Source organism: Thunnus albacares, chromosome 7 (genome assembly GCF_914725855.1).
Source record: "Thunnus albacares chromosome 7, fThuAlb1.1, whole genome shotgun sequence".
Taxonomy (NCBI): Eukaryota; Metazoa; Chordata; class Actinopteri; order Scombriformes; family Scombridae; genus Thunnus; species Thunnus albacares.
Window position 1 is genome coordinate 31,297,288 of NC_058112.1, and position 25,617 is coordinate 31,322,904.

A 25,617-nucleotide genomic window follows, 5' to 3' on the forward strand; every position below is an offset into this window, starting at 1 on the left:
TCAATGCATTTGGTCAGAGTCATGCCGACTGGAAAAAAAAAAAAAATTGTGAGTTTCTATCAGGCTGCTGCTGGAGTTGCTTTCAGTCCAGAGACAACAACATAAAGGACTCCTGACTGGCCCTTTTTTTTCCCCCAGCAGACATTTTGACTTGTCATAGTAGGAAAAGCACAGTTGTTACTAATAACATTAACAATGGCTCTGTTCTATTCAAGCGTCCCCATAAACCACAACAGTCTGACAGCGAGCCAGCGTGTCTTTACCAGGACCCTGAAACCAAAGCCTTCATTTTTTATTATTTACACCTGTGATTTTCCTGCTGTGACATGTTTTTTCCAAACAGAATACTTGTGAGGTGAAGTTTCTTTCCCCTCAACATGCCTCCTTAGTAAACCCTCAAATCTGAAACATCAACAGATGCTAAAAAAGAAACAACATATCTTTCTATTTGCCTCTGCCCTTTTATTAAACCTGTATTAACTGATGTTTTGTCCACTTGTTCTCAGCAGAAACAAGCAGTGAACACGACACTGACATATCATCACCTTTCAAGTTGGTGAACGTGTTAGCAAACAGTTGCTTATTTCCACATTATCATTCATTTGGAGTCGTTTTTCTGTCCACCTGGTGAATATAAGTCCAATATTCACTCTCTTTTTAGCTCTGTTCTTGCTCTCTACCAACTCCTGAGGGAAATATCTGGATCTTTAGAGGTTTTTAGAGCTTTTCCTCTAAAACCGGCTGCTTGCTGCGGCCGAATATTACACTACGAGAGGACAGAGTGAACCAAAACAGTAAAGTTGCAGCTGGTCAGATAAACAATGAGCTGAAACTCATTATAAAGCTCTGTTAAAGGAGCTCCCCTTGGCTTTATCGGTAAATGTTCCAGATTTAAGGGGATTTGGGGGTTTTTACTCAATAAAGGTGTTTGGATAACTCAGTAAACCTGTTTGGAGCAGGTCCCAGGTCAGATTATGGCTGTATTTGGTCAGATGTTTCCCTGCAGCAGTTGGACTGCAGCGTCTCTGTTGTGTCTCCTGGCCTCCTGCAGAGGAGAGCTCCCCCACCTGGTGGAAGGACAAAACTACGTCAAATGGTGACTAACAAAGGCATTATGGGCAAATTATACACAAAAATTTAACAAATTATGAAAGGTAATGTTGGGAAAAAGAGACCTGATTTGTTTTTTATGATCTTTACAAAGAAATCTAACTGAACTGGGACCAGATCTCTTGCTGGATGGACTGTGGACATTTTATACTACTGTCCACATATTCAGCCTTTTTGGGAGAAAGTGAGGCATTTAATGTCAAGGATTTTGGGGCTTCTTTCTCTGTATCTTGGAGATATGCCTGAAGGTTTGTGTTTGCCTGGAGGTTTGTATGCTGTAAGTACAAAGATCAAATGCTGGCTTCAGTATCTACGTTCCATGGAAAAGATGACTTACATCCTCCAAACTAAAGAAAGAAAAGGATGGAAAATACTGGATGAAATAGGATTATTACTCATGAGAAACAGACACTGATTGATGACTTTTTTCTGTTCTTTTTTTTTTTTTTAATTTTCCATAGTTTTTGTTTTTTGTTTTTTTTTTTTAGAAAAAACTAATAACAGCAACATTTTCCGTCTCTGGAGAGTAGTTCAGTGTAAGGCAGACACCACTGAGCATGTACAGGTTCTGTTTTCAGAGATTCATATCACTGCCTCTTGACTGGGTACTGAAGTTATTTGAGAAATTAACAGTTTACAAAGTCAAGAGGTTGTGATATGAAGCACAACAAGCACAAACACATGTTCGTTGGCATCCGCCGTGCAAGGAACTGCTCTCCAGAGACTGAAAACCTGATCGCTTTTATTACTTTTTGGAGCCATTTTTAAACAAACTAAAGTAACCATCCTCTTCAGGGATGAAGGAACATGTAGCTGTGTGGCTCACTGACATGTTTTTAATAGTTTTTGGACAACAGCTGAGGTCTACGGCACAGAGGAATAAGATTTATCAGACTTTGAATACACACATAATACTTGTAAGATCAGTTCATTGTTGGTTTGACTCCAAACATGAGGTTTGTTGACAATAAAAGTCCACCTTCCATTCAAACCCTGTAATCTACATCTGTGTCACACCTGTAGTGTCATATCAGATGAAAAAGCAAGAACCAGATTAAGAGAAGACAAAAAAGATGAAATAGAAGTAAAAGTTGTTCTTTCTTATCAGGTCAGTTTCTGTAATTTAAGTCCCTTTGGTTTTATTTTCCTAAAACAAGCACAAAAGTGACTTGATACGTTGGAGGTTTTGCTGTGTGGTTCGTTCATGGTTCTCGTCCTCTGGTGTCACCTGATCACAGCAGGTTCGGTCTCACCTGTCTTTGAGGGCGGGGTTTGCTCCGGTGTTCTCCAGCAGGAAGCGGATGACCTCTGTGTGACCTTCGGCGGCCGCCACGTGCAGGGCCGACCTGCCATCGTAGTCGACGGCATTTACATCCACTCCGGACAGGAAGTACCTGCAGACGACCACAGAAGATGAGACGCCGTGTGACAGGCGGCTTGTTTTGGACGCCTCGTCACATCCTCAGAACTCACCTGAACATTTTGTATTTATACTTTAATAATCACACAAAGACTAGTGTGTTATTTTATTTCTCTGCAGTGAAATATAAACTACACACTCAATCTTTAATCTCTCTCTGCACAGGATTTCTATCTCTGTCATGGAAATAAAACAAATCCAGAGGTCTTATTGAGCTGCTGTTGTTGTTATCATGATGCATAAATGCCTGTTAGACTTGACATAATATGCAGACTTCTAGTTAATCCAGCTCTTTGTGTTATTATAATCCTAATAATGTTTAAACTTCTTTGATTGCTTTAAATACTCAGTTTGTTCATGATTGAAAAGATCAGCAAAAAAAAACCCCAAAACATAAATTAGAGATCTCCTACAACAAGTTGATTGTTCACCAAGTTAAATTTAAGACTTTTAAACCTTTTAACACCACAAAGAATTTGAAAAAAGTCTTGCGCACAACTTGAATAGAAATGAGAAAAACTCCTGCACACTGTCTCGCTTACTGCTGCAATACTTATTAGTTTACAACGTCTTGGTGTGCCTTACAAATAAATCAATAAACCTGATGAAAGTCGGACAACATGCAGATTTTATAAAGACCTTCCTGATAATTTATCATCATCAATTATTTCACCTGTCGAGTGTGTTTGCACCACATTGTTTCAATAAATAAAACTTGTGTGTGTTTTCTCTGCTTTCCTAAAGCAGCATAAATGTGTTTATGTAAAATCTGACATGGTGAGGTCACCTTCTCAGGGACTGGACGTCTCCTTTAAAAGCCGCCAGCAGGACGTTCATGATCTGGTATCCCTGCGGAGGAGAGGAGGGCTTTTTTATATACAGATCACATAGAGAGACAGTGAGATAAACTGGTCTGGGATCAGAATAAAGGAGCAGAACTGACCTCAGATTCAGCTTTCCACTGTCTGTAGGCCAGAACCTGCCTGAACGGAGTCCTGATGTCAAAACTGTGCAGCTGGAACGTCGAGATCAACTCCTGCAACCACAAAACATGTGATTACAGAAAGTTAAAAACAGCAGCTTATATCATCTACGTCTGTAACTTATCTATATTTGTAGATGGAAACTTTATCATACATCCAACACTTTAACATAACTTTGTAAAAATACAGCTATGTTGTAGAATCAATTTTTTTAAAAGACAGATGTAATTTTTGAGGCATTAAACTACATAAATACATCATTCATGTTGTAAGATCACTAGTATTTGACCCTATTTTTAACAGAAAGCTTTGTATTTTTGGTTGTTTTTTTTTTTCATTAGGAAATTTGAAGGTAAAATTAATATCTTGGTGTGTTTTTACTAACAAAACCTTATAAAAAAATATACAGTCATGCTGTAGAATAACAATAAAGACGGACTTTATGGAATTATTGAATTTAATTGTAAATTTATGGCAAAAATCAGCCATGAACTGTAAATTTATTGACACTCAGCAGCAATAATCTTGTGTCAAAAATGTGAAATATGTGTAAAATGATTTCTTTATCAGTTTGTCTCAGTTTTATTCTTTTATTCTGTCCTACTTCCTTCTATCTCTACAAACTTCGCCTTACTTTATACTTTATTTTACTGCTATACTTTAAGTATTTTTTTCCTGCATTATCCACATATATATCCTTAAACTGCACCATAGCCTGAAAGGAGAGGTCCTCTTTTTACTTTACTAACTCACTTAAGTTTGACTTTAATAGGAAACATCACAAGTTCACGGAAAGATGTGAAGAAGAAATCATAAACAGTTAGAAAAAGACAATTTCTGTTAACTTTTGTGCATTATATTTAATATTACTGAAGCTAGAAGATATGAAGTGAGAATATCTGATTGTTTTGTATCCTTCTCTAAATAAATAACAGCTATGAAGGGAAGAACTAAAACTCCAACCACTGCTTCTCTCTCTTCTTGGATGTTTCAAGGTATTTCACTCACTCAAAACATCCTAAATCAGAAATGCTTTGTAGTTTTAGTCTCTGTCTACATCCTGCTGGCTGCTGTGGACAGAGGTGTGACCTGGCAGAAGTGGACGGCTCTCCAGGGGTTTCCACAGGCGTCTAACTCCGGAGAGAACGCCATCAGTCCCAAAACACCGGGGACGACCGCCAGCAGGGAGCCGTGGCTGCTGGACACGGCGGGTATAGACGTCTGCAACAAAAAATAATCCAGGATGCTGTTATATGACTCCTCCCTAAATAAAAGCAAAATGCTGCACTGGTTTACATCTTCTGCATTTATACCTGTAGTACCGCAAATTTAACTTTTATTCAGACTAACTAGATATGAGCTTCAGTTGTTGAATCATCAAAGAAAAACAAAACATAACATAAAGAATAAATGTGTAACTGTAACTAAAGTCAATTAGGGCTGTGACTAACAATTATATTCATTATTGATTAATTTTCTTGATTAATCTATTCATTTTTTTGTCTGTAAATTGAGAGAAAAAGTGAAAAATGCCAATCACAGCCTCCCAGAGTCCATGATATCTTCAAATGTCTTGTTTTGTCTAACAAAAAATTCAGTTTATGATGATATAAAAACAGAGATAAACAGCAAATCCTCAAACTGGAGAAGCTGGAACAATTAATTAATGATCAAAATAGTTTTAATTTTGTCGATCGAATAATCGACTTATCGTTTCAGTCCTAACGTCAATCAAGAAGGGAAATCATTAAGTACGAGGAGAGAAGTGGAAAAGGAGCGAAGACAGCTGATTATTTCACTGGAACATCAAGTATAACAAATTTTCTATGATTTTAAGGGTTTTTGATGCTAAAATCAACACCTTAAAGTCTTATTTTGATTAAGAACATTATAAAAGAATATTAATTAATATTCAGTAAATAAATATTGATGTAATTGATGATTAGCTGGACCAACGGTAGGTTGGTCTTCTATCAGACTGGGATGAGATTATGTTCTCTTTATTTCTTTTATTTTAGTTTGTTTATTATTTGTTATTATTTATTTTTCCCCATTTGTTTCTTATTTTGCTTTACTACTTATTTCCTTTTATTGTGTTGGATGTTTTATCTCTTCTTCCCTCTTATTTGGACGATATAAGGACTTAAAGTATCAAATCTCTGGTAGCCGATTAAAGTTGATTATTACTTTATTTTTATGTTTATTTTCCTGACAAATTACTTGAGCTTTTACTTTTACTGTGTATCTGTGTGCAACTGGAGACTCATTGGTTGTATTTCTACTCCTTGTTTAAACTGCCCAGATGGGATTGTGTATCCAATCGCCTCATTTTGTTCTATCATGTGACGTCAAAAAAAGAGAGATAATATTGATGAAATTATTCAGATTCAACCAGAACTTAACTGATGATCAATTCCTCAAATTTTCCCTTAATTTGTCTGTTTGACATGAAAATAAATCATCAATAAACATCTGTCTGCTGCAGGATGGAGAGCAGACCTTGTAGTGGAAGGTGGTGGAGTAATCCTTCATCCCGGCCACCTGCATCATGGACAGCATGCTGCGTGTTGTCACCGGCGACAGCACCTGGTCACCTGACAGCGGGCAGAGGCCCCCGTTGGCTAACGAAGCAGCCATGGCGGCTCCTGATTCACAGGTGACCTCTGTTGAGGAGCACTGTCGGACGGTAGAGACACATTAGAAACACAGCAAAGTCAAGTAGAGTCACTGTCCAACCACCAGAATCCAGTTGGGAGAAGTTCAAACTGTTAACATCTGAACGTCAACAGCTAAACTTTAGAGCAGCAGTGATGATTTACAGAGTGTTTTTTTCCCCTGGGTGTCTCCTCTCAGGCAACATACATGCTGCTCTGTCCTCCTGGTGGACGTTGTTGGATGCCTTTTCTGTATTTTCAGCTGAAAAAGTAATTTATTATGTTTTTATTTGCAGAAAATTATCCTAAAAAGATGATGCAGCAAAAGACAATACTCTTGGTAGTAAAGATGGAAATCAAACATCTTATGAGTTTAAAGGTTCATTGCTGACATTAGAAATTGAGATTTTTGTCAAACATTTTTCATATAACATTATTTATTATAATATTTCAGGTTTTTATCAAGGAAATTACAGGTGATTTTAGTAATTTATGTGTCTGATTCTGTCCAAGGAGATTATTGTCTTTGTCTTACAGCCTCTCTGATCATTAAAATAGAACAACAAAACGGCAACACATGTTTACGTAGATTAATTATGGGGTTCTGTATTGTTTTCTGTGTTTTTTTACACTTTAAAGGGTCAGTTCACCCAAATGACTAAAAACAAACATATTTCCACCTTTCCCTCTGGTTCTGTCTCTCCATGCAGATGCTGTTGTTTTGGTTTATTTGTCCAGATTTTCAGATATCTCTTCAGACAGCAACAATGCAGCATCTCCATACATTAAGAGCTGAATGCGTTAATTTCATATTTGCACCAAAAGGAGCAACACTGTATAAACTGATTAAGGACTTCTGGCTCAGATGCAAGAACTGAGAGGAAAACAGAGCCTGTTGTGTAATTATTGGTGCTGTGAACTATTTTTACAAGCAATTTAAGCGTCAACTCATCATAGAGGGATTCGCCAGCGGTCATGACAACAAGCTCCTGCTGTGCATGTTTGTACCTGCTGGGATGTAAAACAACAATAAACTTAGAGATGAGTGTTACCTGCAGCATCAGATCCAAAGCGGCGTTAATGTCCGCCTTCTCTGGAAAACACTGAAATACAGGAGTTTGGTTAGAGGAGGAGCAGAGCTGCCGTCAGTCCAAGTAAAAATGATGTTTAAAGCATGTTTACCTTCTTCTCCTGCAGGTAGAAAGACAGAGCGTGGAGTCTGACGCTGGCCTTCCTGCTGCTCTGATAACTGAAGATCACACAACAACAAAACTCAGCTGAAAAACATCCTTTTGTTTCTTTTGTTTTTGATTGTTAGTTCTCTTTTTGTGTTTGTTTTGTCTGCTCTTGTTGTCTGATGTTCATGTTTATTTGACTTTTTTTTTTGTACTGTGGACATTAATATGTCTTTTACTGTAATTTTACTGTAATTTTATCTTTTTGATATGTAAAATGTATGTATCAAATTTCTACACTTTCAAAAAAAATCACTTTTTTAAATGTACTTCACCAGTGTTTTACTTCTCTACAGTTCTACTACATTCAAGTATTCTTACTTGAGTAACCTGAGTAATTGTATTTACACATAAAATAATCTGTGTTTAATAAGTTATTTAGTTTGTAATTGAGACCTGAGCTTATTCTGCTGTTACATGAATTTTATAGGAATCACAGAGGTAAAGATTTGTTTGAAGTTTGTTATTGTTATGGAGTTATTCTGTGTGATCTGCAAAGCAGAAAAGATGAGTACTTATAGCTGTATCCATGCAAGAAATACAAACCCGTAACAAGAGGTACAGCAGATATGTAACCAAGAACGTTTCAGTATAACTTTTCAACCTGCATGTTCAAGGTAACTTTTTTCTTCCACAATTCACCTTTTATTAACTATTTATATGATGACTGCTTTCAAGACAAATCTAATGTTTTTCTTGAATGAATCTGTGCAGCGATGTGCTTTATTCTCTCTGTTTTCAGGCTCTAATTCTAGAAGATTTATGAAACAAGAGAAACTGCACTGTGAAGCTCATTAACAGAATTGGATATACTGTATTTAAAAGTCTTAAAGGACGGGTTCACAATTTTTCAAGTGTGTCTTAAACCAGCAGTCAGGTGTCCATATGAACAGTGAAAGAGGTTTTCCTCGCTGTAATCATTCCTCCTGTTCATACTGGATATTAAAAGATCCTTCAAATGTGCTTTCAATGGAAGTGATGGAGGCCAAAATCCACAGTGTGTCCACACAGTCATTTAAAAGTTGATGTGAAGCTTATATTCAGCTTCAGCAGTCTGAGTTAGTCACATCAAGTGGATATCTGACACATTTACAGTCTTTTTAGCATCAAATTCCCTCTTTGTGTTTCCTCAGACAGTGTTTCCCTGTTGAGCTGCAGGTGGAAGTATAGTAACAAAAAGAGGGACTCTGGCACTAAAAAGACTGTAATGTTGAAAGATATCTACTTGATTTGACTCATTTGGACGCTGAAGCTTCATATTAGCTTCAGATAAACTTTTAAATACATTTTTGCACAGAAGGAGGACTGTGGATTTTGTCCCCCATCACTTCCATTGTAAGTGCATTATGAAGGGATCTTCTAATGGTCAGTATGAACAGGAGGAATGATTACAGCAAGAAAAACATGTTTCACTGTTCATTTGGGCTCCTGATTGTTGTTTTAAGACAGACTTTATAAATAGATACTAAAGCCACTATGTGTAGAATTTGTATGTGTTTTTTTTTGTTTGTAGAAAAATGAGACAATCCTGGGTGTAGTGTAATGCATTTGTCTACTACTGTGTCATATGTGATGCTACCATACGATGGTGCTACTGTTCAAATGGTCAAATCCTGCACTACGTTTCTACAAAGTTGAGTGTTTAACTTAAATATGATTTATCTCTTAATATTACTTGTCTTACCAGTATGAGAGCATTGCCACTCCTACACCTGATGACTTTTCTATCTCAGTACTCCTGCAGTGTCAGTACCTGGTGCAGTTTAAGTTGGCGTGCTCCTTGTTGCAGAGTCTCCGGACGACGTTCAGCACCTGCAGCACAAACAAACAAACAAACAAACATTCAGCCTGTCGGTCTCTGGGAGGACGTTTGTAGTTTCTACCTGTCTTCTGCGTCACTTACCGAGTCGTACTTCTCCTCTTCCTCTGCACACAGCCTCCCTGCCAGCTGCAGATACACAATACACAGCATCACAGGAAATGACATCACTGTCAACAGGTAGGTGGATGGAGGAGTGAGTTACCTGCAGTAAAGATGTTGTGACGACGGCTCCTGTCTCAGTGAGCGGGCTGTGAGGAATTCCTGCAAACAGAAACAAAGGTCAGAGGTCAAAAGGTAGCAGGTACATGCAGGAGCAGTTTTAGGATGTTCATATGTTTTGCACGTAGTCTTAGCCTCAACGATTTTGACTTGTTTCATAAGGCGTGTTTTCATAAGTTAAAATACAAACAAAGACAGTGACCAGATGAGTAAACAGCTTCATTACATTCACTGTCTTTTTTTTAATATGATCATCAGATCAAGAGTATTAAATGCAAAGACAGTGGGTCTCATGCAAGAACATTTTCTTCTCCTAAACTTCTGACTTTTTTTTGTGAGGTTTGCTCATATGACTGTCGAACTCTCTTAACTGCACAAACTTGTAGTAAATCTCTGGTTGCGGCCTCATGAATGTCGCCTGTTCATGAGGAGCTGAACATTCCTGAGATTTCATCATTAGCATAATCGACGCCCCTAAAACGTCCATATAAGGCGACCTGTTCCGCTCCGTTTGTAGCCGAGTTTCATTCATAAAAATCCTGCTGCTGATGTTTGACACATTTATCAGCGTCAGCAGTCGTATTAGAGGAGCTGAAACAATTAAAAAATATGAATCCATCAGTGCAGAAATAAAGAGGGAATGCTTGACATGAAGTTGGATGTCAAAAAAAACGTCTTTCTAAAGCAAAGCGCTCCAAGACTAATATGAGAGGTGGTCATGTGACAGTCACATTTATTAGAGGAGAGAATATTACAGCCTACAGCAGATGATGTTACACTGTCAGCTGCAACATACATGATGCTGGATAGAGAGCTGCAGAAACACCATGAGACGGCTGTTGCACTCACACAAGTTTCCAACCTGTTCGTGATTTATACGGCAGGTACTTACTTTGGTATGAATCTAATTTACCAAAGAAAAAACTGCCACAAATTCTCTTAAATCACTCGTATGTGTTTTAATAACGTATCTGTTCAAACAAGTGATTCTTCGGACGAGGGCCAGTTGACTGCAGGTTTTGTGGTGTTACAAAGGTTTTTATAAAGAGTGGCTGTTCCTGGACCTGTTTTAGTGAGTGTGAACGGAGAGTCGTGTCTGGAGTATTCCTCCACGCCAACGTATCTGTGGACGAGGTCAGAGCCCAGCAGGTCCACCGCCACGCCGTACACCAGCGGCCATGACACCTCGCCCAGAACCAGAGAGCCTGCCCAGTCACCCAGAGACAGTCTGACAGAGACAGACAGACAGACAGAGAGTTGATTAACCAAATTTCCAGAAAGTGATCAGAAGAAAAAGTTGTGAATGCTTGTTTCCATCCACTACTGTTGTGTGAATATTAGGAGATAAACAGTTGATGACACTAATTTTCCAGTTGGTGTCATTAAACCATTACAGAAGAAGATGACATCATTAAAAGAGCATCAGTCAAAGCTCAAATGATGGAAAACCATGAGGAAAATGTGATGGAAATATGACATTTCTGTTACATTAACTTGAGGAATATTACAGTCTCCTCATCGCTCCACACAGATCTGCTCCATGTTTCATGTACGTCATCATTTATTCACTGAGTCTGTTTACAGATGACTAATAAAGACATTTCAGTGTGTGATGATGTTAGTTATACCTCTGCCCGTCCACAGTGCAGATTGAGACGCCCCATTTAGTGCTGTCCATGGTTTCCTTTTCCTTCTCCTGAACGGACAAATACAAAACAGTAAAAAGGTCATTTGGGTCCGTTCACCATGTTTGACCAGGGTTTTTTTTTTAAATCTCTGGCAGCAACAAAAATTACAGACTATTCTTTTGACACTTTTATTCAGCACTATCCAAACATTTTGATTGTTGTGATATTTAAATCTCTTCACACTGAATGTCCCAGTAAACTGGATGCCTCTACCAAAAACCTTCTAGACAAAAGTCCACCAGTCTAACTTTTGGGTTTGTTTGTTTGGAAACTGATCCCAGAATCAACCAGAACTTTGAGGTGGGGTGAAAGACCCTCCAGGTGTCAGAGCAGAACTCACCTGGACAGACGACAGCTGACGACACCTCGAAAACAACTTCTGAGTCTCTTCAGTGAAGGTGGAAAAATCCGGGATGACGAATCGTCCCTGCAGAGCTTTCAGGATGAGAGAGACGAATCCGGTGACGCACCTGCGGCAGGAAAAACACAACATCAGAATCGATACTAGAGTCACAATCACAACCACCAATTCAACCATTTCTATAAGAAACCTGAATCACCGTCAGAACCATGAGCAGAACAAAAATCACTACCACTACAAATGATAAGCACCACTAACCACACATGAAAAACAAAAACATGATCGCAGAACATGCAGAATTAAATGTAACAAGAAATATTACTACATTCAGTCAGAACTACAACAACTACACAGCAACCAAAAACAGAGAAAAATCACTGATATAACTCATGCCAGGTAGATGTAATAAAGCTGCTGTTTTTCCTCATTAATAGTGTTCTGGGTGGGACAACATTTATTTTACAAAGCTCCTCTTTAAGTGTAATAACTTTGGTCTGATTGTCAAACATCAGCAGTCGATAGAACAGAGTGTCATCTGCAAAGTAGCTGAGGTACATCCAGAATGTTTGAATGACTTGGCTCAGTGAAAGCCTCAGTGGTGGAAAGAAATTAAGTACATTTACTTAAGTACTGTACAATTTTAAGAGTACTTGTACTTAACTTGAGTATTTCTATGTGATGTTACTTTATACTTCCACTACACTACATTTCAGAGGGAAATATTGTACTTTCTACTCCACTACATGTATTTGACAGCTTTTCAGATGAAGATTTGACACAATGGATAATATAACAAGCTTTTAAAATACAACACATTGTTGAAGATGAAACCAGTGGTTTCCAACCTTTTTGTCTTTTGACGTCTTACAAAAAGCAGTGTGTAGTCGGGGTCACATTTCACATGTCTATGAGTTGTTAACAGCTCCACCAAATAGAGATTTTTCCCTCTAAACTTCTCACATGCTTTCATTTCAATAAATGTTCAAATGATCCAATATTTCAGCAACAATCAAAGATTAGAGAGAAAGTCCTTTTACATTAATACTTGAAGTACATATTGCTACTAACACTTATGTACTTTTAGTTAAGTAGGATTTTTTCTGCAGTACTTTTACTCGTAATGGAGTATTTTTACACGGTTGTATTGGTACTTTCACTTAAGTAAAGGATCTGAGTACTTTTTCCACCACTGGAAAAATAATTAGGTCCTAGGACAGAGCCTTGAGGAACACCAATGGAAACCAGTGCAGTGGGAAAGCATAAGTCTTGTTAAGCATAGGAAGGTTTGATAGAACAATAATAAAACTAAACAAAACTAGTAAAAGGAAGGACCTGTGAAAGGCGTTTCTGTCCACGGTCCCCTCGGTGTCCTGCAGTTTTCTCAGATGGAAGAAACATTCTCGGAGCCGAGGGTCGGACCTGTGCAGGCCGGAGCACCAGATGGCCTAAAAGAGAAAACAAACAACTGTTCCTAAAATCATAAACAAACTCGAAAATTCATGTATAAATACTGTATATAATAACCCACAAGATTACTTTTTGTCTTTATATTAAAGGCACTTATTGTACACTGCAGCGTCCTGTAATTCTTAAATTTCAGAAAAACCTTTGTCCCACTAAATGACAGCGTAACATATAGTATATTATGTATTTTTGTATGTATTTTTTCCTTTTTCCAACATTTCAATGAAGCTTTGTGAAACCTCCTCTGAGTTAAACCGGACACTCTCTTGTATTTTATTTCTCCTCCATTCACTAAAAGAGAAATCTAGATGTCTTCTGCATTGTTTTATGAATATTTTCTCAAAATTATATCTGACATATTTGGTATCACTAAAAACATCAGTTGAATATAGATCATTCACAATCAGAGATGGTGAGAGGTCAATATAGCACCGATACAGTACTGGGTTAATGTTACCCTGAAAGCCACTCCACACCTATTTTTGGTGTTATTTTTTATTTTACTGTTGTGTTATTTACCGAAACTAAAGCTTCATCATCTACTCTACACTTTTTAAACTTACTTGTCACGGCTTGTTATTGATTGTTAATAACTTGTGTATCTTTTGAATGTCATATAAACATCGTTTTGTACAAGAAACAATACATTTGTGACAGTTTTTAGCTAAAGCATGTTGTGTGTAACACTGGGTCAAAATAACAGATTGCAACCTGGTAAAGTTAATCTAATGCTGTATGTAATGAGTTCTATATTAACCCAAACTGGGTCAATCTTCTGGGTTTCCAGAAAATTGTTCAATTCAAATATTTAACTCTACTTTGAATGATATAAAGTATGAAATCATACCATAAAGACTTATATGATCAAAGAGTTGATGTGTAAAGTGAGTTTATGCAGGTTTTTCCTCTGTTGAAGCTTTGTGGATATGTGTGGAAATACCTCAAAGAACTGGCTGACGTTAATTTTTCCGTCTGAGGCGAAGCTGTCAAACAGCACATCAGCAGCCCTGAAACAACAGATGACTCCATCAGTTGGGTTCAGCCGCTAGCAGATGCTGCATTAGAGTTACGGGTCATTTGCAGACTTACGCCCTGCGTTTGGACGGACTCTGCTGGGTGGAGAACCAGGGCTGGGAGGGGGGGAAGCTTCTGTCCTCAGGCTGGACCACTGCCTGGGGGACTGGAGGCTTCAGGCAGCCATTACTGACCGACAAAGGGACCACTGCGCACACAAGAACACTTAATTATGAGCTGTCAAATATATATTATTAAACTGTATGTGCCATCAATCGAGTGATGTCAGCTGTGTTTAAATCATCAGTGGTCAGATAGACACCACCAGAGAGGATCCCCCCTAAACATGATGTCCAAAAGATCAATTTGCATCACTTGAACCAAATTTGCATCTACTCATGTCTTTACATTGACTTTGTATGTAATTGTGCCACATCACAGTAGTTCCCCAAAGACCAAGATGACGTCTTCAAATGTCTTGTTTTGTCTGACTAACAGTCCAAAACCTCAAAGATATTCAGTTTGCAGACATGTTCGACAAAGACAAGCATTTAATCATCACATTTAAGAAGCTGAAATCAAGAAATGTTTGGGTTTGGTTTGATTGACTAATCAATTAATCGTTACAGCTATAATGTGTTTATGTGAAGTGACAGCGCCCTCTAGTGGCCTTTGAAGAAGAACAGATCATAAAGTTGATGTTTCCTGGGCCTGAAGTTCCAGTTGTACCTGCAGATCCAGGACTGACAAGACTGACAGGCTTCTGGACTGCAGTGTGGACCTGGTTCTGGATCAGGCTCCTGGGAGCTGGACGTGGTGCTGTATCCTTGGAAACAACCGACACCAACAGTATGTTAGTGTTTTATATTCACTCTGACAAACTCCTCTCAGATCTTTGTAAAGAAAGTCAAAGGTTTTTGTTCCTCTCTGATTCTGACAGGGTGGTGAAGGCTTAAAGGTAGTTTCTCCCTAAAAAAAACCTCTTTGAGCTAGAAAACAGACTCCACAGCACAATAATGTGTGTGTGTGACGTGTTGAGGCAGGTCTACCTGGTTCTCAATGTTCTTCTGCTGAGTCTCGTCTGTCATCCGTCCATCCTCTGCCAGAGAAGAGAAGAGAAACTCTGCTGTTACTTTAATAAACACTGAATGTTATCAGTTTCTGCTGACAGATCAGCAGGTGTGCGTCCACTCAGTCAGTCTGAACCGTTAGAGGACAATATAACCATTCAGTTTGAGGTACTTATACTTTACTTGAGTATTTCCATTTGATGCTACTTTATACTTCCACTCCACTGCATTTCAGAGGGAAATATTGTACTTTCTACTCCACTACATTTATTTGACAGCTTTAGTTACTTTTCAGATGAAGGTTTGACACAATGGATAATATAACAAGCTTTTAAAATACAACACATTGTTAAAGATGAAACCAGTGGTTTCCAACCTTTTTGGCTTTTGACGTCTTACAAAAAGCAGTGTGTAGTCGGGGTCACATTTCACATGTCTATGAGTTGTTAACAGATCCACCAAATAGTGATTTTTCCCTCTAAACTTCTCACATGCTTTCATTTCAATAAATGTTCAAATGATCCAATATTTCAGCAAAAATCAAAGATTAGAGAAAAAGTCCAAAAACTGAAAACAGATTTGTGTATCAGAACTTTGTTTTTTCTTCTTTCCTCTCCCATTAATCATCTCACGACCCCTCAGATTTATCTGCTGACCCTTTGGAGGGGCCCGACCCCTAGGTTGGGAACCACTGGACTAAACTAGCTAACTGTATATAAAGTAGTGTAAACTAGCTCCACCTCCAGCAGCTACAACAGTAACATGCTGCTCTAACACTGATGCTTCACTATTAATAATCTAATGATGTCATATATAATAATATATCAGTCAGAGTACTTTTACTTTAATACTTGAAGTACATTTTGTTCCTAATACTTTCTTTGCTTCCTTTAGAAATGTATTCCTACAAATAATTACAATCTTTGATCCTCAGTCCCTCAACATTACATACATTGTTGATACTGAAATACAAATGAATGAATTATAAAAGGTACTTATCTCTGACCACTAATTGACTGGTAAATATATAGAAATACAAATAGAAATAGTTGAAATAGCTGAGCATCAGTGCAGACCAGTGGTTTGTGTTTTGGTGGTTTGCTTGCTATGGTTAATTTGGATCACAGTCTCGGTCTTAGGAAAATAAAGATAGAAAAATAGATTTGAGGTGGAGTCGTGGACCGTTCCCACAGCCAATCAGCAGCTGTGCGGTGATGACTTGACAGGAATTTAATTTAGATACCAGCAGACTCCGCCCACTGGAGGATACTTCACAGACCACTAATCACAGGGTGTTTCACACACACACAAACACACACACACACACACACACACACACACACACACACACACACACACAGTCATGTTTCCATCACTTCAGAGCACATTACATAGACTTACATTTATTTCCTGGACGCTTATCCTAACCTTGACCATAACCACCACATGCCTAACCTTACCCTAACCTTACCCTAACCCTAAACTAACCTTAACTTTAAACCAAATCTTCACCCTAAAATTAATAATTTACATTAAGGGGACTTGCTTTTTGGCCCCGTAAAAGAGGCGAGTCCCCACAACATGAGGAATACCTGGTACACACACACACACACACACACACACACACACACACACACCCACACACAGACCTTTCATGTCTGGGTCTTTATTGGGCTCCAGGAGTTTGTTGCCGTCCAGACCGCCATAACGTTTCCTCCATTTGCGTCTGAGAGAAGGAGTTCTCTGGAAACTGCAGACACAACGTGAACAAGTTAGAAACTGAGTTTCTATACTTTAGTTTATTAACTGTTCTCTGGCAGTAAAGGTTTGTATATAACAAAGTGATGAAACTTTACAAAAAAAAGCCCTTTAATACTGAATTATTCCACTTTGAACCACTGAACAGCAAACTATAACCCATGAAATCTGCAATAGGAAAACATGGTTTAGTAGAGAATTATTACCACCACTGTTGCTACTATTAACAACAAAATTAACTTTATTTGTAGAACACCTTTCATGCAGAGACAGCAGAATTAAAACAGAATTAAATACAAGCTGAAAATAAGAACTAAAATAAAAAATAGCAATAAATACAATGTTTGATATTAAAACCATAAAACATTAAAAACTAATTGCAAAAAATGATGAAAATAGCAAAAGTAAGTTAGTTTTTCTAATATTAGTACTACTGGGACTCGAATGTAATTAAGTACATTTACTGAAGTAATATATTTACTGTACAATACAATTTGATGTTCTTTTACTTTAAACTAACAATTGTTTGCATTATGATTTAATCTGGATTAATTGATTCATAATTTGGTCTATTAAATGTCAAAAAACAGTGAAAAATGTCCATCAGAACCACACAGCTCAAAGTGACGTCTTCAAATGTCTTGTTTTGTCAGTTTACAATCAACAGTTTAGTTTATAATCACATAAGACAAAGAATAAACTGGAAATAAGGAATGTTTAAAAAAATTACCTAAACGCTTAATCAGTTATCAAAATAGTAACAGATTAATCTTTTGTTGATTGACTAATCGATCATTTCATTCATCATTTGTAGTTTTTATGGCACCACATTTCTTTGATAACTTAAATTAATTTGCAGATTAATATTTTACAAACAAAACATGATCATTTTATAAAATATGATACACTGTTACAGATTAAACTACCAAACAGTTAAATTAAACTCCTTCTCCACCAGTTACAGCATTAAAATGCTGTTTACATGTTTCATCAGTAAATATAGTTCAAGCACATTTTGCTGATACACGTTTGTACTTTTATTTAAGTCAAGTGTGAAAACAGAACTTTTACTTAAAGGATTTTGTCCTCCATCACTTCCATTGTAAGTGCATTATGAAGGGATCTTCTAATGGTCAGTATGAACAGGAGGAATGATTACGGCAAGAAAAAACATGTTTCAATGTTCATTTGGGCTCCTGACTGTTGATTTAAGACAGATTTGAAAAATTGTGAACCTGTTCTTTAATGGAGTGTCATTAAACTGTGGTATTTCTCTGTCCACCACTGATTTTATTGCATCAATACGAATAATCAAATCATATAATATAATAATCCTCGATGACTGCAGTACAGAAACTCTGTTTTCTGTCTGATTGGACTAAATATCACTGATCTAGATCAATAACACATCACTGATCATTAGCATCATTATTATTTGTAAATATTTTATAGGAAGTTTCACCATTTTTTAAGTTATTTTTTGGCATTTATCAGGGGTGCAAACCAACAACAAGAAAGAATCTGCACTGATTTAATTTACAGTCATTTTCTGATCATCTTCATTGATCTGAACTTGTCAGTGTGGAACTAAATTCTCCTCATTATATGATTTCTCTCACGTACGTCTACCAACAGCAGACTTTAGTTTCCATTTCAGATAATTTCCTGTTATTTCATCCAGATTTTTATATTTATACATTATAAATATATGAGATTGTTGTTTCACATGTTCATCATTCCTGGAGATTTAAAGATTTCACACGAATGAAATGAACTTTTAAAAAAAATGATAGTTATATATGTTTTTGCAAAATAAGAAATAACTGAATAAACTGTTTTTAAGTATGAAACGTTGCTTTCAAGAACTTTTTTACTGTTAGGTTGACTCTTTAGATAACTATTTAGTGTAATTTCTATATATTTAATAAATATGAGCCGTGAAATACTGAGTCTGACTTTATGAGACAGCAGCCGTCCTCTCTGTCTCTGTTCATCTGTAAACTCTGCCACGTCTCAGCCTGTCCTTCACCAACACAGCAGGAATGTAAAAACCTGGAGTGTTTCCAGCTTTATGGCAGCTTCACTACATTGGAAAAACATTGTTCAAGAATACACGTCCTTTTTAGAAAGAGTCACAAACACAAAGATAAACCAGGTCACTCTTGTTTTCCTCACCACAGGTACGAGCCGTCCTCTGCCTCCTGGTTCGGGCTGTTCTCCATCGAAGCTTTCAGGTGTTTTAGTCCAGTTACTCTCTTTAGAAAGCTGTCATGTAAGACGAGCGTGTTGGTGAAGTGGCTGGCTCCCTCAGTGAGTATGTCTGCAGGCTATGAACTTTCTTTAATGAATGGGACGGTGTGGAGAGAGGACGGGAAACCAGTCAGCGCCTGCAGACACTCCCAGCTTTGCCACTGTGGTCCACACAGCTGCTCACACACACAACAACAGTTTGAAAAAAAAAATAAATAAAGGAGTGTAGCATTAACTTATGGCATCATGCCAAAAGACAAAAAACATGTGAAGCCACTGACACCATAAAAAGTTGAACACAGGCCTGAACGGTGCAAGATTGCAAGATTCAACTAAACCAGGATTGCAGAGTGAGAGACTTTTCAGTATAAGAAACAAAAAGTGTCAAAAGTTTGTTGTTGGGCTCCTACAAACCCCCATGATAGTACTCTAGAGCTGATTACATCATTAATTGATTAGTCAATTGACAGGCATATAATTGGCAATGAGTCTGGTAATTTATAAATTGTTTAAGTTATTAGTTTAAACTCAGCATTTTTGGATTTTTGACTGTTGGTCAAACAAAACAAGTTAATTTGAATATAACTTAGGTTTCAGGAGATAATTATGAGCATATTTCACTATTTTCTGACATTTTATGCACTAAAATGCAAATTAACAACAAATAAGCACAATATAAACTTAAACAACTCAGGTCTTCAAAGTAGATTTTGACCTTGCACATGTGCAACGGCCTCTTCCTGATACAGAAACACTTTCCAGGGAGTAAAAACTTGACGCTGTTATTAGTCTTTGGAGCCGTTTGTTGACAATAAGAAAAACATAGAAAATTGCCGGCAACATCCCTTAAAGGACGGGTTTGCAGTTTTTCCAATCTGTCTTAAAACATCAGTCAGGTGTCCATATGAACAGTGAAAGAGGTTTTCCTCGCTGTAATCATTCCTCCTGTTCATACTGGATATTAAAAGATCCTTCAAATGTGCTTTCAGTGTAAGTGATGGAGGCCAAAATACACAGTGTGTCCACACAGACATTTAAAAGTAGATGTGAGGCTTATATTCAGCTTCAGCAGTCTGAGTTAGTCTTTTTACAGTCTTTTTAGCATCAAATTCCCACTTTGTGTTTCTTCAGACAGTGTTTCCCTGTTGAGCTGCGGTGGAAGTATAGTAACAAAAAGAGGAACTTTGGCACTAAAAAGACTGTAACGTTGAAAGATATCTACTTGATTTGACTCATTCGGATGCTGAAGCTTCATATTAGCTTCAGATAGCTAAACTTTTAAATACATGCATTTTTTAGAAGGGATCTTCTAATGGTCAGTATGAACAGGAGGAATGATTACAGCAAGACTGACTGACTGTTCTTTTAAGACAGACCTGTAAAATAATGAACTCGTCCTTTAAGCAAACAACGTTGCAGACTGTTCGGCTTTTATTATGAAGAGGATGAACGGAAGTGGATATTTTGAAAAGCGGAAATCACGATGTTTACATTCTGCTCTGTGATTAAGCTAACCATCCAGCAGCTAGCAGGCTAACAGGCAGCAGGTAGATGTTTTCCCGGTCAGGTTTAATTACAACCGGTGTTTTTATAAGGTCACTGAAGTCTTGTCAGCCGTTGGGAGTTGTAACGTTACACCGTTTCTCTGACTTCTGCTGCGGTCGGTTAACCGTCTTGTCCCGGAGCAGACTCCCTCCTCCGCCCGGTGCTCCCCGGGTCAGACGTTACTCCAAAAACACCCAGATGCCCCAAAAAGCGAAAGCGGTGAGTTATTAAAGCTATTACTTCTCTTCTCTCTCCTCCACACTGTTAACCAGTAATCATATTTACTCTCATACTTTAATAAAGTAAAAGTACCAATACAGTAACTGAAAAATACTCCATTACAAGTAAAAGTCCTGCATTAAAGATCCTACTTAAGTAAAAGTACATAAGTATTATGAGCTTGATGTAGTTAAAGTATTGCAGTAAAAGTACATAAGTATTATGAGCTTGATGTAGTTAAAGTATTGCAGTAAAAGTACATAAGTATTATGAGCTTGATGTAGTTAAAGTATTGCAGTAAAAGTAGTGGTTTGGTCCCTCTGACTGATATATTATTATATATGACATCATTAGATTATTAATAGTGAAGCATCAGTGTTAGAGCAGCATGTTACTGTTGTAGCTGCTGGAGGTGGAGCTAGTTTACACTACTTTATATACAGTTAGCTAGTTTAGTCCAGTGGTTCCCAACCTAGGGGTCGGGCCCCTCCAAAGGGTCAGCAGATAAATCTGAGGGGTGGTGAGATGATTAATGGGAGAGGAAAGAAGAAAAAACAAAGTTCTGATACACAAATCTGTTTTCAGTTTTTTGACTTTTTCTCTAATCTTTGATTTTTGCTGAAATATTGGATCATTTGAACATTTATTGAAATGAAAGCATGTGAGAAGTTTAGAGGGAAAAATCACTATTTGGTGGAGCTGTTAACAACTCATAGACATGTGAAATGTGACCCCGACTACACACTGCTTTTTGTAAGACGTCAAAAGACAAAAAGGTTGGAAACCACTGGTTTCATCTTTAACAATGTGTTGTATTTTAAAAGCTTGTTATATTATCCATTGTGTCAAATCTTCATCTGAAAAGGAACTAAAGCTGTTAAATAAATGTAGTGGAGTAGAAAGTACAATATTTCCCTCTGAAATGTAGTGGAGTGGAAGTATAAAGTAGTACCAAATGGAAATACTCAAGTAAAGTACAAGTACTTGAGTAAATGTACTTAGTTACTTTCCACTAACCACTAACTTTTACTCACTAATTTTGAATGAAGCTTTCAGTGGGGTCGTTTTGTCTGCTTTTACCTGGTTTTAATGGTATGAATGTAGTGAAGTAAATTGGAGCTGAAGTGATGAGGTGATTAATTAGTCTACTGACAAAGATTTCAGTAATTGATTAATTGTTTCAGTCTTTTTCTTTTTAAAGCAAAAGTACAAAAACAATAACTGCTTCCAGTCTCTCAAATGTGAATATTTGCTGGTTTTCTTCATCTTCTATTATGATAAACTTAATATTTTAGGTTTTGGATTGTTGGTCAGGAAAAAAACAAGCAAGTGAAAGGTTATATTGTAATATAATTAGTAAGTACAGCCATTGGAGAAATGTAGTCAAGTAAAAATATTTGGATATTAAAAAGACAAATACATCTGATTGACAAGAGCCGTGACACTCAGCTGGAGCACCTGGTGTGGAAGTTAGTCTGCACACAGACTATCTCAGTGGGCTTTTCAGTGCAGTACAGTGCATGTGTCAACCTGTCCCTTTATTTCATGATGAAATATACCAAAATAATAAAGGAAAAGGAGGGAACGACACCACACAAATACGTCCAGATTTCTCTGAAATATGGTGAAAATGGAAACAACCTGAAAACTCTCTGACACCAACCATAACTAATCCTCCAGACTGTTGAAACAAGGTGAAATAGGGAGGGTGAAAGACAGAATATGAATGAGTGATGAATATACAGGAGCAGCAGTGTGTAACATAACCTCACTAATCCTCACTAACTGTTGAAACCAGGCGAAGAAGCAGCCGGCTGCAGCTCAGGCAGAAGCTTCTGGTCCGGTGACTCGAGACAAAAGCGGCGCCGTTGCCATCACGGTGCACGCGAAGCCCGGCTCCAAACACAGCGGCATCACAGGTCACTGCACTCAATGATTATACTCACACAATCATCTATAATAAGATTATAATAAGCACAAAGATTTGAAGCAGGAATGTCGCTGGATGCTTGACAGTGTATACTTTGTTTCTGGACCATATTTCAGTATCACCAACGTGAGACTAGTATCTGTAAAATAAGATCCAGTTTAATTTGTGAAGTGAAAAGCTGCGTCTGTGTGTGTTCTTCTTCTGACAAACACTGAACTGTTGTTTCTACTCTTGTAGAAGTTTCTGCAGAGGCGGTGGGAGTCGCCATCGCAGCGCCTCCCACAGACGGGGAGGCCAACACTGAGCTTATTCGTTACCTGGCTGAAGTTCTGGGCCTGAAGAAAAGTCACATATCTCTGGACAAGGTTCCTCAAACTTATTAGCATTAACATCCAATGAAGGAAACTGAAGGTTTTGGTGTTTTAAAGGTGTGTTCAGAGTGAACGTTAAGCAGAGTTCAAAGGTGGCGTGATTGCAAACTGACACAGATTCATTGTTGTCACCACGAACTGAGGAAAAGACATGAGACACGTGTGTTTCCATCCACATGTTTTTATGCACATTTTCAATTTGAGCATTAAAAAACCTGAACCCGTACATGAAGACATGAAGCAGATCAGTGTGGAGCGATGAGGAGACTTTAACGTTCCTCAAATTAATACATGAAACAAACAGAAACGTCATATTTCCATCACGTTTTCCATCGTTTGAGCTTTGACTGCTGCTCTATTAATGATGTCATCTCGTTGTGTCTTCTTCTTCTGCAACGGTTTAATGGCACCGACTGGAGAATTAGTGCCACCAGCTGTTTATCTCCTAGTGCTTATATGACAGTAATGGATGGAAACAAACATTCACAACATTTTTGTTTACAGATTTTCTGGAAATTTGGTTAAAATGTGCGCAACATTTGGATGGAAGCTCTGATTTTTTTCTGGACGGAGTCAACAGAAGTAAAAAGAAGAAGAAACTAATAAAAACACACAGCAGCTGTGTTTACTGTCAGGTGTATTTATGGCTTGTAAACACAAACAGCAGTCAAGTTTGGTTGAGATGAAAATTTTCTTCTTGTTCAGTCTTAACACACCTTAAAACCCGCCTCCTCCACCTCCTTTATCTTCACTCCTTCACCTTGTTTTTATCTTCCCCTCTGTAATGTGTGTATCCTGCCTCCTCCCCCCGTCTCTCCTCCAGGGCTCCAGGTCCAGAGACAAACTCATCAGAGTGGACTCCTCTCTGAGCCCGGAGGAGGTGCTGCAGAGGCTCAGAGAGGCTGCAGGCTGACAGGAGGACAGAGGATGGAGCTTCCCGTCACAGTCATTTCACTGATTACATTTTTTTATCATTTGCAAAACAATGTGAAGAGTTTGAATGTTCTCCAGAGACGAAGCAGAGTTGAAAACATGCTGCAGAAACTGAATAATGAAGTTTATGAGACTTTTATTCTTCTGCTATGTATGATAATAAAAAACAAGTTGTTTTTATGAATATTGATATTTAAATGAACTTACCGAACACACATACACTGACACGCTGATCGGGCTTCACTACAGCTAGTGGGATGCTTAAAGAACCAGAACATCACCATGGAAACGGTCTGACCCACCGACCAATCATCATCGAGCAGGAGGTGTTTCCACGCCTCGAAGCAGATCAATCGACACAGTTTCGATCTTTCAAAGTAAAAGTATCGCGGCAAGATGTTTTTTAATGCCTTCCTCCATCACGCTGAAAAGTCATGTGACCACCCCAAACAATCGTCATTAATGTCACTCTGTTGTTTTAAAACAGACTTGAAAAACTGTGAACCCGCCGTCCTTTAGAAGTGATGAATTTTAATAGAGTTTATTGAACAAAATAACAATAATGAAAGCTGTAAAACCACTTATTGCCATTTGTTTACTATTATTATATTGATTCATTGCTTCAGAAAGCTTTGTTTCCCCCATTATTACACAGATGAAGGTCTCAGATGTAAACTGGACTTGATGTTTACATGTTAGGAGTGTCTGAAGTGACTCACGAAAGTCTTTTTTTAATGCCTGTTAACTTATAATAAACAGAATATGATCTGTTCCTCCTGTTACATCTCATACCGTCTGCAACAGTTTAGGAGCAGCTAAATTTCAATCCTACAGGACTGTGACAGAATTTTATGATCTTACAAGAGGCTTATGTATGTAAACGCAGCCGTGACCGGACAGCAGATGGCGCTGTGTTACTGTTAATCTCTGATAGTAGTTAAATTAAAGGATTATCTGTTGCTGCGACACCTGCAGACAGTGAAGAACAAGCTGGACGAGGTGATGAAGGAAACAGAGTTGTGGAGGTCAAATGTTAAAAAGAGATGATGATGATAATTTACACCTGACGAAAACACATCAGGAAGGATTTCTCTCCTACCTCATTTATTATTATAACAGTCTCCACTTAGGATTGTTGACAAATATATTACTTAACACTTATATCTGCTATCAACTACATTATAGTGTCTTATAAAGCATTTATTAGATTTATATATTGATATTAATGTTAAATATGGGGGCAAAATCTGCATTAAGTGATTTTTCTGTCAAAAAGTCTTCAGCAGAAACAAATAGTAACATCATCACCTTATAAGTTGATATGTTGAAGCTTATTTCCCACATCCAGCAGTTACGGAGCAACATTATCATTCATGTGGAGTCGTGTTTCTGTCCACCTGGTGAATCTAAGTCCAATATTCACTCTCTTTTAGCTCTGTTTTTACTCTCTACCAACTCCTGAGGGAAATATCTGTCTCTTTAGCTGCTAAATGCTCCACTATGTTCACCAGCTAGTCTACAGCTAACTGTGTCTGTTTGCTGTTTTGGTGCTTTTTTCGCTGAGAACAGCT

The 25,617-nt window shown here is 37.8% G+C and overlaps 2 protein-coding genes and 1 long non-coding RNA gene across 5 annotated transcripts in view; 2 read left to right on the forward strand and 1 right to left on the reverse strand.

Annotated features, from left to right (window-relative positions):
* LOC122985399 overlaps window positions 1-25,617 on the forward strand; it is a 365,027-nt gene that overhangs the window by 161,844 nt on the left and 177,566 nt on the right. The gene's annotated exons all lie outside the window — the stretch shown is intronic.
* On the reverse strand, window positions 667-19,984 carry glsl (glutaminase like). 3 transcript variants are annotated; one of them, XM_044355897.1, is made up of 22 exons: window positions 18,974-19,757; window positions 18,755-18,881; window positions 16,690-16,790; window positions 15,020-15,069; window positions 14,700-14,796; window positions 14,046-14,178; window positions 13,897-13,963; window positions 12,825-12,937; window positions 11,472-11,601; window positions 11,072-11,139; window positions 10,508-10,671; window positions 9,427-9,485; window positions 9,306-9,350; window positions 9,156-9,214; window positions 7,350-7,416; window positions 7,220-7,270; window positions 6,013-6,189; window positions 4,603-4,734; window positions 3,474-3,566; window positions 3,318-3,379; window positions 2,364-2,504; window positions 667-1,067 (listed from the first exon to the last, which is right to left on the reverse strand). In XM_044355897.1, exons 2-22 carry the CDS (start codon window positions 18,790-18,792, stop codon window positions 989-991), a joined length of 1,926 nt encoding a protein of 641 aa, XP_044211832.1. In that variant the 5' UTR covers window positions 18,793-18,881; window positions 18,974-19,757; the 3' UTR covers window positions 667-988. The 3 variants fall into 3 exon arrangements, with proteins under 3 accessions (XP_044211832.1, XP_044211830.1, XP_044211831.1); XM_044355895.1 differs by lacking the exons at window positions 18,755-18,881; window positions 18,974-19,757 and adding an exon at window positions 19,764-19,984; XM_044355896.1 differs by lacking the exon at window positions 18,755-18,881.
* Window positions 20,493-24,471, forward strand: c7h15orf40 (chromosome 7 C15orf40 homolog). The gene is made up of 5 exons (XM_044355981.1): window positions 20,493-20,812; window positions 22,611-22,731; window positions 22,980-23,107; window positions 23,937-24,039; window positions 24,091-24,471. Exons 1-4 carry the CDS (start codon window positions 20,600-20,602, stop codon window positions 24,024-24,026), a joined length of 552 nt encoding a protein of 183 aa, XP_044211916.1. The 5' UTR covers window positions 20,493-20,599; the 3' UTR covers window positions 24,027-24,039; window positions 24,091-24,471.

What these genes read in the sequence shown, in the direction of transcription:
- c7h15orf40 (XM_044355981.1), top strand. Translation starts at nt 20,600, where the DNA reads ATGTTTTCCCGGTCAGGTTTAATTACAACCGGTGTTTTTATAAGGTCA. An exon ending in TGCCCCAAAAAGCGAAAGCG is followed by an intron (nt 20,813 to 22,610) that starts GTGAGTTATTAA and finishes TGTTGAAACCAG; the next exon opens with GCGAAGAAGCAGCCGGCTGC. An exon ending in GTCACATATCTCTGGACAAG is followed by an intron (nt 23,108 to 23,936) that starts GTTCCTCAAACT and finishes TCTCTCCTCCAG; the next exon opens with GGCTCCAGGTCCAGAGACAA.
- glsl (XM_044355895.1), bottom strand. Translation starts at nt 19,891, where the DNA reads ATGTTGCCGGCAATTTTCTATGTTTTTCTTATTGTCAACAAACGGCTC. An exon ending in GGCCGTTGCACATGTGCAAG is followed by an intron (nt 16,791 to 19,763) that starts GTCAAAATCTAC and finishes TTGTGTCTGCAG; the next exon opens with TTTCCAGAGAACTCCTTCTC. An exon ending in GAGCCGTCCACTTCTGCCAG is followed by an intron (nt 3,567 to 4,602) that starts GTCACACCTCTG and finishes TTGTGGTTGCAG; the next exon opens with GAGTTGATCTCGACGTTCCA.